This window comes from Vipera ursinii (assembly GCF_947247035.1).
Source record: "Vipera ursinii genome assembly, chromosome: 5".
In the NCBI taxonomy this organism is placed as follows: domain Eukaryota; kingdom Metazoa; phylum Chordata; class Lepidosauria; order Squamata; family Viperidae; genus Vipera; species Vipera ursinii.
In genome coordinates this window covers 86,681,477-86,697,352 of record NC_139518.1, presented here as the reverse complement: position 1 = coordinate 86,697,352, position 15,876 = coordinate 86,681,477, and the positions used below count along the sequence as shown (strand labels likewise).

The window sequence follows — 15,876 nt, the reverse complement described above, 5'->3', positions numbered from 1 at the left end:
ATAAGCAGGCATATACATAGAATGAAGGCTATTGCTAAGCACATTGATTTGTGCTTTTTAGATTGTAAGCCGCCCTGAGTCTTCGGAGAAGGGCGGGATATAAATTGGATTTAAAAAAAATACATGATAGAAGCCTTAGATCATGAATGAGGACCATCTGGATTAATTGTCCATGAGTTTTTCCAATCTCCTCAGGAGATCCTTGTCTACAGGGCATAACCTTTCTCCATGGAAGTGTTACATCCATATCTTTCTTTCTGCACAGAAAAAAAATAATTGAATCAGATCTGTTGCAAGGAGAGAAAAGAATTGTTTTCATCCAGAGATGGCACAGAGAAGATTTCGCTTCTCTCTGAAGGGAGAAAAGGATCATCCTAAATGACACAGGAGCAGGAAGGGCCTTCCTTAGATATGTTCTTGCTGGAGATATCCTGGGAAGTTATCCAGATCTTGAGCCAGGCGAGCTTTATTATTCATGGATTAGGTTAGGAGTGCAAAATTTAGGGAGGTTGCAACAAGGATGTGAAGTGGACCCACTCAAAATGATTATGACAGAAAACCTACCTGTTCACAAAATGGCTGTCTTAGAGCCAGCCATAAAACATCCTATTTAGCTAAAGGCAACAGGCCTAAGTTGCTCTCTAGCATACCACTGGGATTGAGTTAGATGGAAGTATCTGATGTCTTAGGACAGATTGCCTTTCCTATCCTTAGAACATACTGTGCCAGGAATGTTAGGAAATGTGCAATGCATTATTTGTGGAGTAGCCTTTGAAGGTGGATCAGAAATATGACCAGGGTGCAGTAGAAAGGGTGGTGATTGGATGTAGCAGCTCTGCTATATTTACAAGCAATATTAAATTATTCTTTATCCATGGTGGGGCTTCATCATGGAACAAACTGCTCTTAGTGGGCTTGAAAACCAGTATTTTTATTCAAGCCTTTAAGAAATGTTTAGGAGGATTGTGTTGCTGGTTTTGAATTTCAGTTTCTCCATCAGTAAATTCTAAAACCATTTGGGAATGGGCAGAATATAAATCTGTATAAATGAAACTAATACATGCAAAGCCTCATCATGTTTAACACTCTTTGGGTTTGCATCCTCATAGTATTATCAACCCTTTTTGAAAGTAATAGTTTATGCAAGTTTTATTTATCTGCCACACCTGTTTTCTTTTGCAGGATGCATACAGACAAACATATACATAAAATCCAACTTCCCACACCTTGCCCTTTTTGGCAGACAAGCAATGATAAGAGGTTTCAATGTCCTTTTCTCTCTGGACCAAAGCATCTCTTCCATCCACACCATATGTGGGTATGTGTGGCCTCATAATCAACTCATCCCACCTGAACATCACTATTAGCTGTGTTATGGTTGTGGAAGGGCCAAAGGAGCAAGCCAAGAGCGTTGAGGATTGAAGGAGTGTGTCTGAGATCTACTACATTTGAGGTGGTGCAGAGACTAAGGAATGTACAGGGTCTCCATTACCTGTGAGCATCATTACAGTACTGCTCTAGTCCTGAGAAAGAGACATCCAATTATCTCAAAATGTGAACAGCATCAGTCAAAGGGTAATGAGCCATTCAGCCACATCAGTCTCTTCCATAAGTAAAGACTCAATGTGATTCATTCAGATGAACCATTGTCTAGTTATGGATTGGAAGGAGTCTGATAGCACATTTTTCAACTCACAAATTGTAAGGGATAAGGTTTCATGAGCTGCAGCCATCAAATTGTAATGCAGTGGGGCCGGAGGGAAGAAAGGAAGACAGGTGCTTATGCAGATTCTGGTTACACGCGAGACAAATAACCCTTAAGAAAGGATTGTTCTGGGTCAACCGTGACAATAACCTTTCATTGACTGAAAATCTGATTGCAAACAAGATTGAAGGGCAATATCATCTGCTAATAGTTATAGTAGCAGAAACAGGAGCATCTTCAGTCCCCATATTGGCATGGTAGACTCTAGGTCAAGTTCAAGCACTTGGAGTGAGGAGTGATGTGTCTGTCCATGGCTGGGCCACTGATTTGCAGGTATACATTATTACCAAAGGTGAAGTGGTTAAGGGTGAATGCAAAGTCCCACAGTCTAATGGCTAGGCATGGTGTACTGGTATTAGTGATGATGTTCATGATGATGTTCTTAATGGTTTGAAGTCGATGTTTGTAGGGGATGTTGATGTTTACCGCCTAAATAACTATGGTGACTAAAATTGTGTTATTAGGGAAATTGCCCATGAATCTCATTCTTCTCGGGAAATCTTTTGTAGCCAAGAGTGCTAGTGATATGAGATTTGAGTACAGAGTCCATGCAACCTGATATTCCACTTTTATGAGAGTAACATTTCTTTTGTTTTACAAGGTCTAGTTAAGAGTATGACCCAGATAAGTTAGTATTGGAGGGACAACCTTACCATCAGTTATATGTTGGAAGTATGCAGGTCTTAAGATTCAGTGCTGTGTTAGATTGGGAAAGTCCATGAGGAAGAAGTTCAGGTTAAAAAAGACAAGGTGCTCCATCAAATCCGCACAAGTGATAAGTATGTCAACATGCTACTATCTGGAGAACTGTTACTGAGGATCCTGATGGGTACCTCTTACAGGTCTGTGTATGCCGGGGTTGGTCACCCAACCCTTGGAATGTCTCAAGCTCTCATCTAAGTATGATAGGTGAACCAATCAGTAGCATCTGGCAATGCAACTAAACATGCCCCAGAGAAGTTGCCATGCTTGAACGTGACCTACTAATGTGCCAATATGGGACTGAAGCTGCTTCTGTTTCTGCTACTATAACTATTAACAGATGGTACTGCCCTTCAGTCTTGGACACTTTTGCAATCAGATTTTCAGTCAATGAAAGGTTTTTGCCACTGTGAATGATGCTTCCCTTCATCCTTGAATCACAGAGACAGGCAAGCAAGGTTGAAGCACAAACATAGCACACTTGAACTACAGTGAGGTGGGCTGGGATCTCAAATTCAGGGATCCAGATGAATCCTTGCCAGTAAGAGGATCAGCCTCCAGTCACAGGTTCTTTCAGTTTTCCCCTCTCATGGTCTATTATTATTATTATTATTATTATTATTATTATTATTATTATTATTATTATTATTATTATTATTATTATTATTTATTAAACTTATATACCGCCCTTCTCCCGTAGGACCCAGGGCGGTCCTACGGGAGAACTTCCTAGAAGCAGAGTCCAGTCCAGAATAGCAGCTCACTTAGCTGTGTTCTCGCACGGCCACTCTGCCTGTCCCCCAATGTTCTGTCTCCTGGTATCGCTTCACTGAATCTCGGATAGTAGCAGCTGCTGAACTGGTCAAGGTTAGATAACTTATTTTGGAGCACCAGCAAAATAGAAGTCAACAATTACGGATTATCTGTGCAGAATCCTTTAAATAGTTGCCTTCTGTCTCAGCTTGGAAAAACACTTCCAGATATTTTGGGTTTCAAGCTTCAGAATGACTGTATGGGATCAGACTGTTGGATGCTTGAAGCAGTAAGTGTATTTCTATCACCACAAATGAAGAGATTCTGCCACTGGTTGTGACTGACCAGGGTTTTTTTTTATCAGTCTCCCAACTGGAATGTCTTTGTCCTGACTGACTCTACATTCTTCCTCCCTCGCATAGTACTGGTTTTACTAACATCCTGCTGGCTAATTCCTTGCAAATAGTATTGCCAATCTTCTTTCTAAAGTAGAGAGAGCTCATCAAGCATGAGGCTAGCATGTGCACAAACAATCACTCCTGCCACCAACTCTGTGTATTCACTTTCCCCTTTTCTGGCCCAGAATGTAATTACTCATCTTTTTTTCTGTATGTCCACCAAGAAAGATGTTGTGTGAAATCAACTTCTTGGGCTGGTGGGTTCTGTTAAACTGTTCCATTTGCTTGTTTGTTTTTTTCATTGCCAAAGCGGTCCTCAGCAATCTTATGTGGTAATGATCTTCACACTTGTGTGTTTCAGGATACCTACCCCCAGCCACATGAAGCCTCTAAGCCCAGTGGTGGCCCTGCTGTCTCAATGACGATCAACAAATCTTTGGGTGCTTACCCTTCCACCACAATTGTCAACCCTACAATTGTCCTTCTGCAGCACAACAGAGGTAAAATGAAAACCCTTCTTCTTCCTGGTTCATATTTTGCTAGAATTATTATATGGTGATGGGGACGCTGTCATGAAATGGAAGAAACTCCAAACTTCCCAGAATAGGGACATTTCCTAAGGGACAAAGAAAATCACAAAGTAACGGACAAAAAAGTGCCAAAAGTATCTAGATAATATAATGCTAATCAAAATGCCAAACCAAACATAAAAGGCAATCTCACTTAACTTCCATTGTACATTCTGCCATATTTACATCCCATCTTTATTATTTTTATAAATAACTCAAGGTGACAAACAAAGCTAATACTACTTCCTCCTCCTGTTTTCCCCACAACTACCACCCTGTGAGGTGGGTTGGGCTGAAAAAGAGTGACTGGCGCAAAATCACCCAGTCTCTTTCATGACTAAGGCAGCATTAGAATTTAGAGCAGGGGTCTTCAGCCTTGGCCAGTTAAAGACTTGTGGACTTCCAACTCCCAGAATTCCTCAGCTAGCATGCCTGGCTGAGGAATTCTGGAGTTGAAGTCCTCAAATCATAAAAGGGACAAGTTTGAAGACCCCTGATTTAGAGTCTTCAGGTTTCTAGCCTGGAGCTTTAACCACTAGAGCAATTTTTTTCCTGTTTATAATTGTTCTTATGTGCTGTTATACAGCAGATGTTTTGTTTCTTACCAGCTGATGAGAAATGTATATTTATAGTCATAGAAGGAGGACATAAGAGATGACGGAATAGATGGATTGCCTTTAGGTTCTGGGTCCATAGGTTGAAAAGTGCCTTCCTGTTTTAATGTTTAGAGACCAAGCTGTATTTAAAACTCTGAAACTGACATAATACTGTATAAGATGTAGGAGATTTTGTTGTAATTATAGAGAAATGAATGTGATTTGTTTAGTAAGAATGAGACTTCCAATAGTTGTTTTGTGCTGTCCTATGCTTAAGGAACGTTAGGAATCATAAGACAGACGTCTCTGCTAATTTAACAGCAAGTTTATCTCCAGGTCTTTTCCTGTCTCTGTCCAGGACACAACTTCTGCATTCTGTTTTTTGAAAGGACAATTAACTTTGGGGTTCTACTTTTTTACCTTTTTTGTCCATTCCCTGCAACTCTTCCTTTCATCTTATTTTTCCCCCAGTTACTTTTTGTTTTGCCTTTACTCTGGCTTCTAAAGATCTTACAAACTGGGAAGGGAAGGGAAAGGAAAGAAATAATTTGCTCATGTGCATGTTTGAAAGGCACAGCACTCAGTGTGATCTTACAGAATATTACATTTTTTACATCAATATCTTCCGTGAAGCCCATTCAATTAATTGTGGCCATCATGAAGATAGTAAAATGCTTAATTCCATTGCAGAACTCAGAAGATGGAATCTGCATGCTAAAATGAGTAGCAGGAATCAGCTAGGATAAATTTCAGCCCATGTCTATAACTTGATACCTTTTTCTCATGATTAAGCTTGGCATTATTTTTAGAGGAAGAAGTAGCCTGCTCATTTACATTTGTTCTGTGCAGCCTGAACAAACAGCTGGGCTATGGTCCTCCCCCAAAGTCATGTGATGATCATGATGTGAAAGACATCATAACTGTAAGAAATGTGAAAATTTTCCTTTAACTTCTTTCCATCTACCACTCCTTAAGTACAGGGAAAATGGAAGGTAAAAACCTTATGTAAGCCTAATGTAAATAGTCTGAAACTACTTCCATTCATTCCTCTGAAGAATGTTATGCTGCTTCTCTTAATCCAGGCACCGTATTATTTGGCAGGCTTCCATCTCTACTAAAACAAAACAAAAACAAACCATTACTAGTCATCTGACTTCACTCAGAAAGTGAATTAGAGAGGTTGCCTTCTGCTCCAGTCTGTCCACAGGTAGTCCTCCAGTTATGGCCATTTGTTCAGCAACTATTGGAAGTTACAACGGTGCTGAACACAGGATTTATGAACAGTCCTTGAAGTTCCAGCCATTGCAATGTCTCTGTGATCACATGATCATCATTTGTAATCTTCCCAGCCAGCTTCTCATAAACAAAGCCAGTGGGAAGCCAGCAGGGAAGATTGCAAGTCATTTGGTAAGTCTCCTTCTGTCCCCCGGCCTTTCTTAGCTTGCACACACATACCCCATGCCCTCTTTCCCTGGCCTCTCTGCACTCTGTTTTCCCCGCCTTCCTTGAGCTCATTCACATGAATGCATGCATCTTGTGCCCTTATTTCCTAGCCTCCCTGAGCTTGTGCCACACTGCATACCTTTAGCCTGCATTAGGCCTCCCAGAACGACCTTTCCCCCTGTGCAATACCTTACTTGTGACCAGTGCTTTTTTCGTAAGAAAAAAGGTGCCAGAACTCACATCTTGTTAACCTTTTATTTAAAAAAATTATATATTCAGTTCTTAACACAAATTTAATTTATTGTATTTAAGGCAAATGTTCATAGTAAATTTTACATTACAAATTTAAAAAAGACTTTCAATTCACCAATGATTTTTTAAAAGAAAGAAATTATCTTTTGCACGTAGTCAGTCACTGTACACACACCCACAGACGTCAGTTGTGTAACGAAATATAATGGTCGCCGCCCGCAGTAAGCACTCAGCACACAACCACACAACCAGTCACAAGCCGAGCAGTGCCATAAGCCGAGCAGCGCCATCACAATCAGTGCAGACGAAGTACGCATACATCGGACTCGACACACAAGCAGCCCGCATGCACCATTTTAATTATTTTGCTGCCAACCTGCTACACTTGACAGGGCAATTCAAGTCCACGTGAACCAAACATCAAATTTTCAAAAGTTACTTTTAAAACTTGGAAAATCTGTTGAAAAAAGGTCCCGGAACTCTGTTCCAGTCCGTTCTATAACAAAAAAAGCACTGCCTGTGACTTCCTCACTTCCTGATTAGGAACCCTGCATCATGGGTTACAACAATAACGGACTGGGTTGCCTTTGGTCATGTGACATTGCATTTTACAACCACATCGCTTGATGATGGCAATCTCAGTCCCAATTGCTTCTGTAACTGGAGGACCAACTGTTATGTTCAAGAGCATTCAGCTGTTCAAAGATGATATAAACTCTAAAATAAGGCCTTGTTTTTCAACCTAAGCTTTCATAAGCTGCCTGATGGTCTATTTATGATGGCTTTCTTTACTTGTGGAGTATCGGAGATGCGTAGAACTTGTCCCTTTATGATTTCATGAAGTTCTATGAGAAAGACTTTGCTGTCTTGTCTTCAGATTTAAAGTTCTACAGAGGGTAGTTCTCGTCTCTTTGCTGTAACTTTTCTTCATTTGGAGAATGATGATTGAAGATGTTGACTCTTATGGGCTGGTTATGTTTGGATCTGGTATTGCTGAACCTTTGGATCTTAAAAAAAGTTTGGTTTTAGATCACAAGGACTTATTTGGAGCTGTTGTGAATTCAATATCCATTTATGGGATACTGTTGCACACTTACCAAAGAATATACCAAACATTTATCAACATTACTTTTGGTCTGGTGAATACAGATATAAACTGGCTTGCAAATAAATCAGGATTGATCAGTAAATTGGGATTGATCAGTAAAAGTAGGGAAGAATCTTGAGACCAGATTCTATTCTAAGAATCACAAATAGCTTCCACCTCAATAAACCAGAATAAATATTTTTGATCGTACATACTAAATGTTCCAGTTGGAATCTTGCATCTCACTTAATTCAATAAAGGTGCAGCTATATGTTGCTCAGAATGTGCACCATATAGAATTATTCTTGAATAAAACATATATGGGGACCTTGTAAGGCAAGACATCTTTACTCAGACTTCGTCCCCATTAGTGTGTGTGGACTGTTTTGTGCTGTCCCAATGTTTTGGGTTTCAGTGCCCATATTGCTGGTAACAAGTTAGTGTTGTAGCTTCCAGCAAGGATAATATCTATGAAGCACTTGGAAAGTTCTTAGGGATTTTTAGCCTTCTGAAATTGTGAAAAAAATGTATGTATGTCACTTCCAGCAAGGATAATGTCTATGAAGGACTTGGAAAGTTCTTAGGGATTTTTAGTCTTCTGAAATTGTGAAAAAAATGAATGTATGTCAATTTGTTTGAATCAAATATATGAACATGTTACTCATTCATTATATATGGAACTCTTGCTCAGCACTTTTATTTGAAGGGCAAGGGGTTAGAAATATTGGTTTTGATGAAATGCTAATGGGGATGGGGTATTCAAGCTCTTGAGATTTTGTTCAACAGATTGTGAGTGTCTTATAAAGAGTTGAGGGTAATCATGGTTTCAACAATTTATTTGTCTTTTCCCCTCCTCTCTTTCTCACAGCAGAACAGCAAAAAAGGCTTAGTAGCCTTGCAGGTATGATGCCCCAAATATTGTTACGCTATTTCTAGCTATTGATGTTTCTGCTGCTGTATTCAGTCAAGTGTTTTTTATCTAATAGAGTATCATTAGTGAATCTGTAAAGGAAGAGCTGCAATTCAGGGGAAGAGGAATTGTACTTTTTTCAGTGACTGCGACATATTTATGCTACTTTTCTCTAGAATTCCACAAGGCAATCTTGGGAAAAAGAAGACACTGGGCCCATCATTTAAAAAGAGCTTGAAATATCACCCATATATCCAAGCCACAGATTATGAAATATCAGCAAAGTGTCCTCTCTGTTTGTACCTAATGATTATATGGATTTTTGCAGCCTAGTTCTGATAGTCCATTCCCAGTTTGCCAGAATGACTGATACTTTTCGGTATTGGCATCCAACATTTTCAAAATCATCAAAAATTTATTAAGATCACATTCAAAAGTGGGTGGAATCAATCTTTATTTATTTAAAATGTTAGTTGTTGTTGAGGGGAACTAGTCCAGAACAATACATAAAAGTATGTTAAAGGATTCCGCTAATTAGCTCTGGGATGGATTTGCTCATGATACTCTGAGATGAATGCAGACTATATTGCATGAAAACTGGCTTCACAAGTTTAATTTCCATTTAGAATACTGTTCTTGAGCTCATCGTGTATGTTCTTAAGCATGAGTATGTTGCTTTTTTCCAGTGCATGCTACACTGCATTATCACAGTTTGCTGAAACTTGATGCATTTTGGATGAGTCAGCTTATGATCCTTCCCCCTTCCCAGAAATCTTTCCCTAGAATCTGGCAGAGGTGGAGCTTAAAGACTGCTGCATTGTAGTAACAGTTACATTAGAGAAATTAACTGTTGCTAGGCCTATGTGGTGCTTGCCTATATGGTGCTTTTTGATCTGAGATTCAGTGAATAGTTTAAAATAATATATTCTGCAAAATAGTTAGAATGCACTGTTAAAGGAAATATGTAACAGATACTTTCTTTTCTAAAATTCCTTCTTTATTCAGTCATTTTGAAAATTACATTCTTTTAAAAATCAATAAGATACTTCATTTGTATTTCCCCAAGGTTGTGATGTTAAACATTTTATAACAATGGTGACTGCTACTTTTGTTTACAGATCCAGTGCCTGATCCACCAGTCGCTGATAAAGTAGATGGTACATCTGTTCAACAAAAATTAAATCCAAGCACAGAAGATGCAGTAGAAGAACAGAAGAGAATTGTCAATAATTCTCAGCATATGGCTGATGATTCTTTGGATTCCATAGGCATTCCACTAAGAGTAAGGAAATTTGAAATATTTCCCTGTTGTATCAATTCATTTCTGATTGTCTATTTTTTGTTATAGTCAAATTTCAGCATATAAATTGTTTTGTTAGATATTGTCATGATGTAAATCCATTTAGCATTTGTACATGAAATAAATATTCTGTCTTTAAAAAAAATCCCTGAATTTTCAGACTTTGGAATCAGAAGGTAAGTTTCTCAAAAATGTGTTGAAAATATATGCATGCAATTGTGGTTCCCCCCCCCCGGTAATCCATATATTTCCTAATAGTATCTTACTACAGTCCAAAAGGATGGCAACTTCCCCTGTCCTTGGTTGCTTTTGGAGATTTTCCTCTTTCTTATTAGGCTTCTGAGGACAACGTGGTGCCCTCCAAAGGAAGTCACAGAAATATAGCAACCTGCCTTTAAATCGGGTCGGGTGCCCCTATGAGGGTGTGCTTAGATTGCTTGCATGGCAAGAATCACAAAACTCCTACGCCAAAAAAAAAACACAGATCCTCAGCCATCAGTCAATAATCTCTTGAGATTCTTGTCAGGTTCCATGCATTGGATAGCACTCTTTGGATGGGATGTAACAGCACTACCCTAAGCTCAGGGAATTACAGCCCTTTGCAGTCTTATTTCCCCAGATCCCACTCCATTAAGATTGCCTGATGACTAACCCTTTTGCCCTGCCCAGACTTTCACAGGGAAGTTATTCTCTTGAGTTTCCTGGAAGACCATCCTCCATGTGGGACAGTATCTCCCTCTGTAGCCACCAGGCAGAGACTAACTAACTGTCTGTCTGTCTGTCTGTCTGTCTCTCTCTCTCTCTCTCTGTCTATCCATTCCTCTTTACAGCTTCCATCCTCCTTTTCTTTACCTATAAGTCAAAGTCAGAGACATGAAGGGTATGGGGAAGATGTGTAGAAAATACAGCCATTTCCTTTTAAACTGAGGTAATTTGTGCTGTGGCAGCAACAGCATAACCCACAAACTATTAGAACTCCTTTTAACTTCTTCCTGTTGTTTGCTTCCAAACTACGGATCAGTTGCATGGATTGGCATCAAATGGGAGCCAGCTTGCTAGTGTTTCCAGTGCTCAGTGCAAAAGATTTAGCAAAGGTGGGAAGCAGCCCCATGTCAGGCTCATGAGCTGCAAGGAGGATAGGAATCAGACTACCAGAGATAGAAACAGAGATGATAGAGAACCATGTGGAAGCAATCCAGCATGCTGTGAAGAAGCAAAACCTTGCTTTACTTTGCTGAATATCTTAAAAAATATAAGGAGCAAGAAGTGGATAACTTCAGTGAAAACTATGTAACCATGTAGATCAGACATGTCAAACTCACGACGTCGTGCAACGTATCGGGACAGTTTTGCCATTGCCAGCAATGGGGTGGGTGCGGCTTCCGGATGACACATCTGGCCCGTGGGTCGGCAGTTTGACACCCCTGATTTAGATTAACAAAGAGACTGCCTTCTCCTCCAGCAAAATCCTGAAATGATTAAAAGTTACTTTGATCGAGGTGCCTATATCTACTCTGACATGCTCCCCTGCCCTTCCACAGACAGAGAAGGGAAGACAGAGATGGATCTACATAAGATGCTCAGTGCCTCAGCAGCCATCTAGACATCTAGCCATCAATTTCATGTAGACTTTTTTTGCTAGTGCCACGTAGAGGTGGCCTGAAATGTGTAGCAAATCTAAACAAGCAAGGGACAAGCTCTGGAACATTCCTTGTGCAGCTGCTACTGTGGCAGATTCTTCTCTAGATGTATTCCTGCATGATGACACATGGCAATTGTGTCAGAATTTAGGAAGAGTTTCTGGCTGGCAGCTGGTATGTGGAGCCTGGTAGCTCTTGATGTAATCTTGGATGAATCAAAGAAACAAACGTCCCTTCCTCTAATAAAAAAAGAATGTAAACTTAAGGTGCTATTTTCCTTTAATTTAAATGGATGCACATCCGGATGGTTTTAAGGAAGCTCAAGATTTGGATAACCTGTTATTTGGCTGGCATGTATTTTGTCAGATTGAGGGCTAGACCAAATTTTATGTGACATTGGAAGGCCATGCTACAAGAGTGAATTATGCCAAAACCAATTTTGGAAGGTGGGTTTCTGGAGTTTTATCAGGTGAAATAAGCACTCATTTTGCTCTCTAAAATCTTCCACAAATGTGAAAAAGGGAACCAGATTTTGGAACCGTATCACCCAACTGTGAAAAACAGCATGCTGGTGAGCTATATAAAACCCTTCAACCCTAGTACTTTATGTATCCTTAGTCCACCAGGAACCCCCTGGGAGTCCGAGATGATATTCCAGGGGGTGCAAAAATTTGGGTTTTTAAAATTATAGTGTATATGCATAATTCGTTGCTGTTATTTCCAACTTTTGCAAGGGGTGCAAGAATATATCAGAAGCATTCTGGGTGGGACAAGGTATAGATAAGGTTGGGAACCACTGGTCTAAATTGTACAAATCCTCATGAAATGTAGTTATCCTTCAACATAAGCCTCCAAATGGACTTAAATGGACTCCAGAAGATGGTAGAGGACAGGAAGGCCTGAAGGAATGTTGTAGATCCGGTCGTGATGGGTCAGACACGACTTCGCAACTAACAACAACAAAGCCTCCAAATGTTCCAAAGGCTATAACTATTAATTCAAACTACCATAGATGGTTGTGGGTATGGAGGTTAGTGGTCAAAGACTAAATTTGAAAATTTATTTTGAGGAGAAGAATGATATTTATAGTGTTACCTTTCTCAGGACATCAAAGTCTCTAAAGGCCATCAACCATCCAACCAGCTATGGAGATAAGTGACAGAGCCAGTGCCAAAGCAATAATACAATCTAGAAATCAATCATTGTTATTTTGGTGCCTAAAACTGATGCTGTCACAAGAGCTAAGCAGTATTTAATGTAGCTCAACAGTATAGAATTTATTCAAAAAGAATTTGGAAGCTCTTTTAATGGTTATCTGTGACTTCAGTTTTCCCCACTTGCCTGTAGGAATGATTAACCTTGCTTTCAGATGTTTGGTGATCATCCAAAGTTAGTGAATCCCTGCTTTGCTAAGCTACATTCTCTGAAGATTCCAGGATCTTAAAAATTCCACACAGATTTTTGCCCAGATCTAGAACCCCAAAGTGTGAATTCACAGATAACCACTTGAAGATCTACAATTACAAGTAATCGGTTCTTACAACAGCTATACCAATTCACATTACTTTAATATTGCCTAGGTTTTGGTCCTAAATGTGTGATAGCAAGACTGCCTGTAGCATTGGTGTGAAGAGCCATGTAATATGTGTTTATTGGCCATTTTTACATTTGACATTCTACTATCATAGTATTAATTGGGTGGACTGATATGACATTGAACATGCAGTTTGATAAAACAGCTAAAAAGAACATAATCAGTGTCAGAGATCACAAACACTAAAGATTCTGATTTAGACAAATGAAGTAATATTATAAGCAGTCAACAAACAGCTTGAGAAATAACAAGAAGTGAAATGGACAGCATTTAATGAAGGGATTTGAATGAAATTAGTACAATGATGTGGAACCTGTAGATGTCTCTGATGGTACTGTTGGTTGTGATGGTTGGTGCTGTAGCAACATCTGCAGAACTGCAAGAACTCCATACTTGTATTAGAATTACATTGGCAAAACACCAACGTTAAAATTGGAAATTTAGGACGGACTTGCCTTCCTAAAACTTTCTGTGTCCCATACATTTCTTGATTAATCACTAGAACAGTCCAAAACCCCACAGTTGAAAAAACAGGTCTTTTGCATCTCCAGATTTTCCAGGGAGTCTATGATGAGCAGAAATTATTAACATAAGGTAATAGATATAAGATACCATAGTTGAATGGATGTTTCAGTCTTTTCAAATGCTGTGTTATCTTTCTTTTTCAATTAGAATTCAGAGCGATCCAAGGACTGGTACAAGATAATGTTCAAACAAATCCACAGATTGACAAAAGGTATATCTACCGTAATTTAAAATATTCTGTCTATCTACTTACCTATTTACTTTGGGATGGAATATTCTGGTTTAGTGGGGGGGGGTAAGAAGGCAGCTAAAATGAATTCAGGATGTGGCTTTAAACTTTCTCCCCAAGAAGTCTCCTCCCCTATACCTCCCTCAAAAAACAGCTGCTAGTTCTGAGACGGAATTCTCCCATAGCTGCCAGTGGAAAATTCTCCCAGAACCTATAGCAAGGAGAAGCAGGATTCTAACCAGGTAACTAAGTAGTCCTAACCCCATTTCCTACCCTCAGGAGTGCATCGTATCATGCATTCACACATACCTTTGGCCAATTTGCAACTAAATGTATGCTGAACTATCACACTCTACCAAAGAGAATTCTCCTTTGGAAGCATTTCTAAAGCAAATCCTCTTTCCTTAAGTTGAATCAGAATTGATACCAAAACTGCAAGATTTCTGTGCCTACCAATTTAGCACTAAGGACTGGTTAATTTGAGACAAACCATCTTGGAATGCATGAAAAGCACTCTGTGCTGATATGCTGCCCATGGCTGAACTGGAGGGGCAGCCTAAGACTAAATTATGCATTTTTGAGGGATGGCAACCCTGTCCAGGTTGTGTGTATTAGGAGTTTCCTCTAATATATCCCACTCCATTTACAGTATATATTTCCTCTCTTCTTTTTTTTGAAATGTGCTCTTCCTGCACAGACCCTCCTGAAGAAAACCCTTATTGCCCTACCTACATATTCCCTGAGCTTCCTGCTATTCAACCCCAAAGCAAAGGTACCATAAGTTTAGCAAGAATATATCTTGTTTTGTGTTTGGCTAACCATAGTTTAATCTGTCATACTACAATATGACTCATTAAAAATTGAATGCTATTCCGATTGTCTCCTTGTTTTGTATTGATGGAGACCTTCTGCTCTCTCTTGGGAGTAGTGAATATTAGTAGTGAAGTGGGATACAAAAACATAATGGGATAGAAAATTGAGAAGGGATGAAGTTCCTCCATTTAAGCATGGCTGCTCTCCAACCCCACTGCTTTTCTCTGCTGCAGAACAAAATCCTTATTCTCCTACTTACCAGTTTCCTGTGTCTACTCCTAGCCCTAGATCTGAAGGTAATTTGTTAAGATGCATTGACTTTTGCTTTTGAACAAGCTTCTGCTTTATTAATTTTCCAGCCAGAGTTTTTGTAGTTGCCTAGTCTCCTTTGCTGTCTTTTAATTGTAGTTGCCAATTGCCTTTTGCTCTTACATCTTCAATGATACAACCTCTTTCTTAGCTTTGCCTCGCTCTAATTAATGTTGTGGAGCTTGGATTTTCTTTGGTTTGTATTGTCAGTTCAAGATAGTTATCCAGGCATCTGAAATCACATAGCACATGGATACAAGACCATAAAGACACACATTCTTATTAAATGGAATGAAAAATCTTGAATGCATATTTGTCAAGGCCTCCTTTACCTAGGGCAAGGCCAGTGTAGCAGTGATGGTTGCAAGATCCAGCATGTTTTGTGTGTCACCCACATCTACAGGACAGTATTCCTTATTAAAAATTGTGTACAGTATCCATATTTCAAGTGATCTACTTTCTATGAAATAACAGAGAGTTGCATCCAATTCTGAAATGGAAAGTTGTTACCCATAGCATTCTTATAGATACAGACGAAGCTATGGCATCTTCTACCAAAGGGTAATCCCTGGAAGACTTAAGCTACTTTGAATATTATTGGCCTAGTAGTGCAACTTTAAAATGTGTAGACTACAACTCCCCAGCCAGCCATGGGGAATTCTGGAGTTGAAGACCATGTGTCTTAAAAGTTGCCCAGATTGAGAAGATGGGTCTAGTCTAGTGACTCATGGGGGACCACATTTTTAATCCAAACAAAGTTTGGGTCAGACATACTTCTTTGCCATGTTGAATAAGAGGTTCCCAATCCAGCAGTTAGAATACTTGACATTGGATGGCTCAAAGGTGAGATTTTGGTACAAAAGCCTACCTATCTTGATATTAATAGCATTGGTGTCAGAATTGTTGTTTCTCACTGTGATGAATCATTAGGCTAGTTGAAAAAGGTATTTCCTCTGATGATTAAGTGGGGCAAATGAGAGTGGAGGGTCAC

The 15,876-nt window shown here is 39.4% G+C and overlaps 1 protein-coding gene across 2 annotated transcripts in view; it reads left to right on the top strand.

Moving 5' to 3' along the window:
* The window catches only part of SORBS1 (sorbin and SH3 domain containing 1), a 129,213-nt gene that overhangs the window by 65,420 nt on the left and 47,917 nt on the right, over positions 1 to 15,876 (top strand). For both annotated transcript variants that reach the window (XM_083364622.1, XM_083364621.1), the window contains exons 8-13: positions 3,980 to 4,118; positions 8,434 to 8,466; positions 9,594 to 9,757; positions 13,682 to 13,745; positions 14,461 to 14,535; positions 14,810 to 14,872. In XM_083364622.1, the coding sequence (XP_083220748.1) occupies positions 3,980 to 4,118; positions 8,434 to 8,466; positions 9,594 to 9,757; positions 13,682 to 13,745; positions 14,461 to 14,535; positions 14,810 to 14,872 (538 nt within the window). The remainder of the gene's footprint in view (positions 1 to 3,979; positions 4,119 to 8,433; positions 8,467 to 9,593; positions 9,758 to 13,681; positions 13,746 to 14,460; positions 14,536 to 14,809; positions 14,873 to 15,876) is intronic.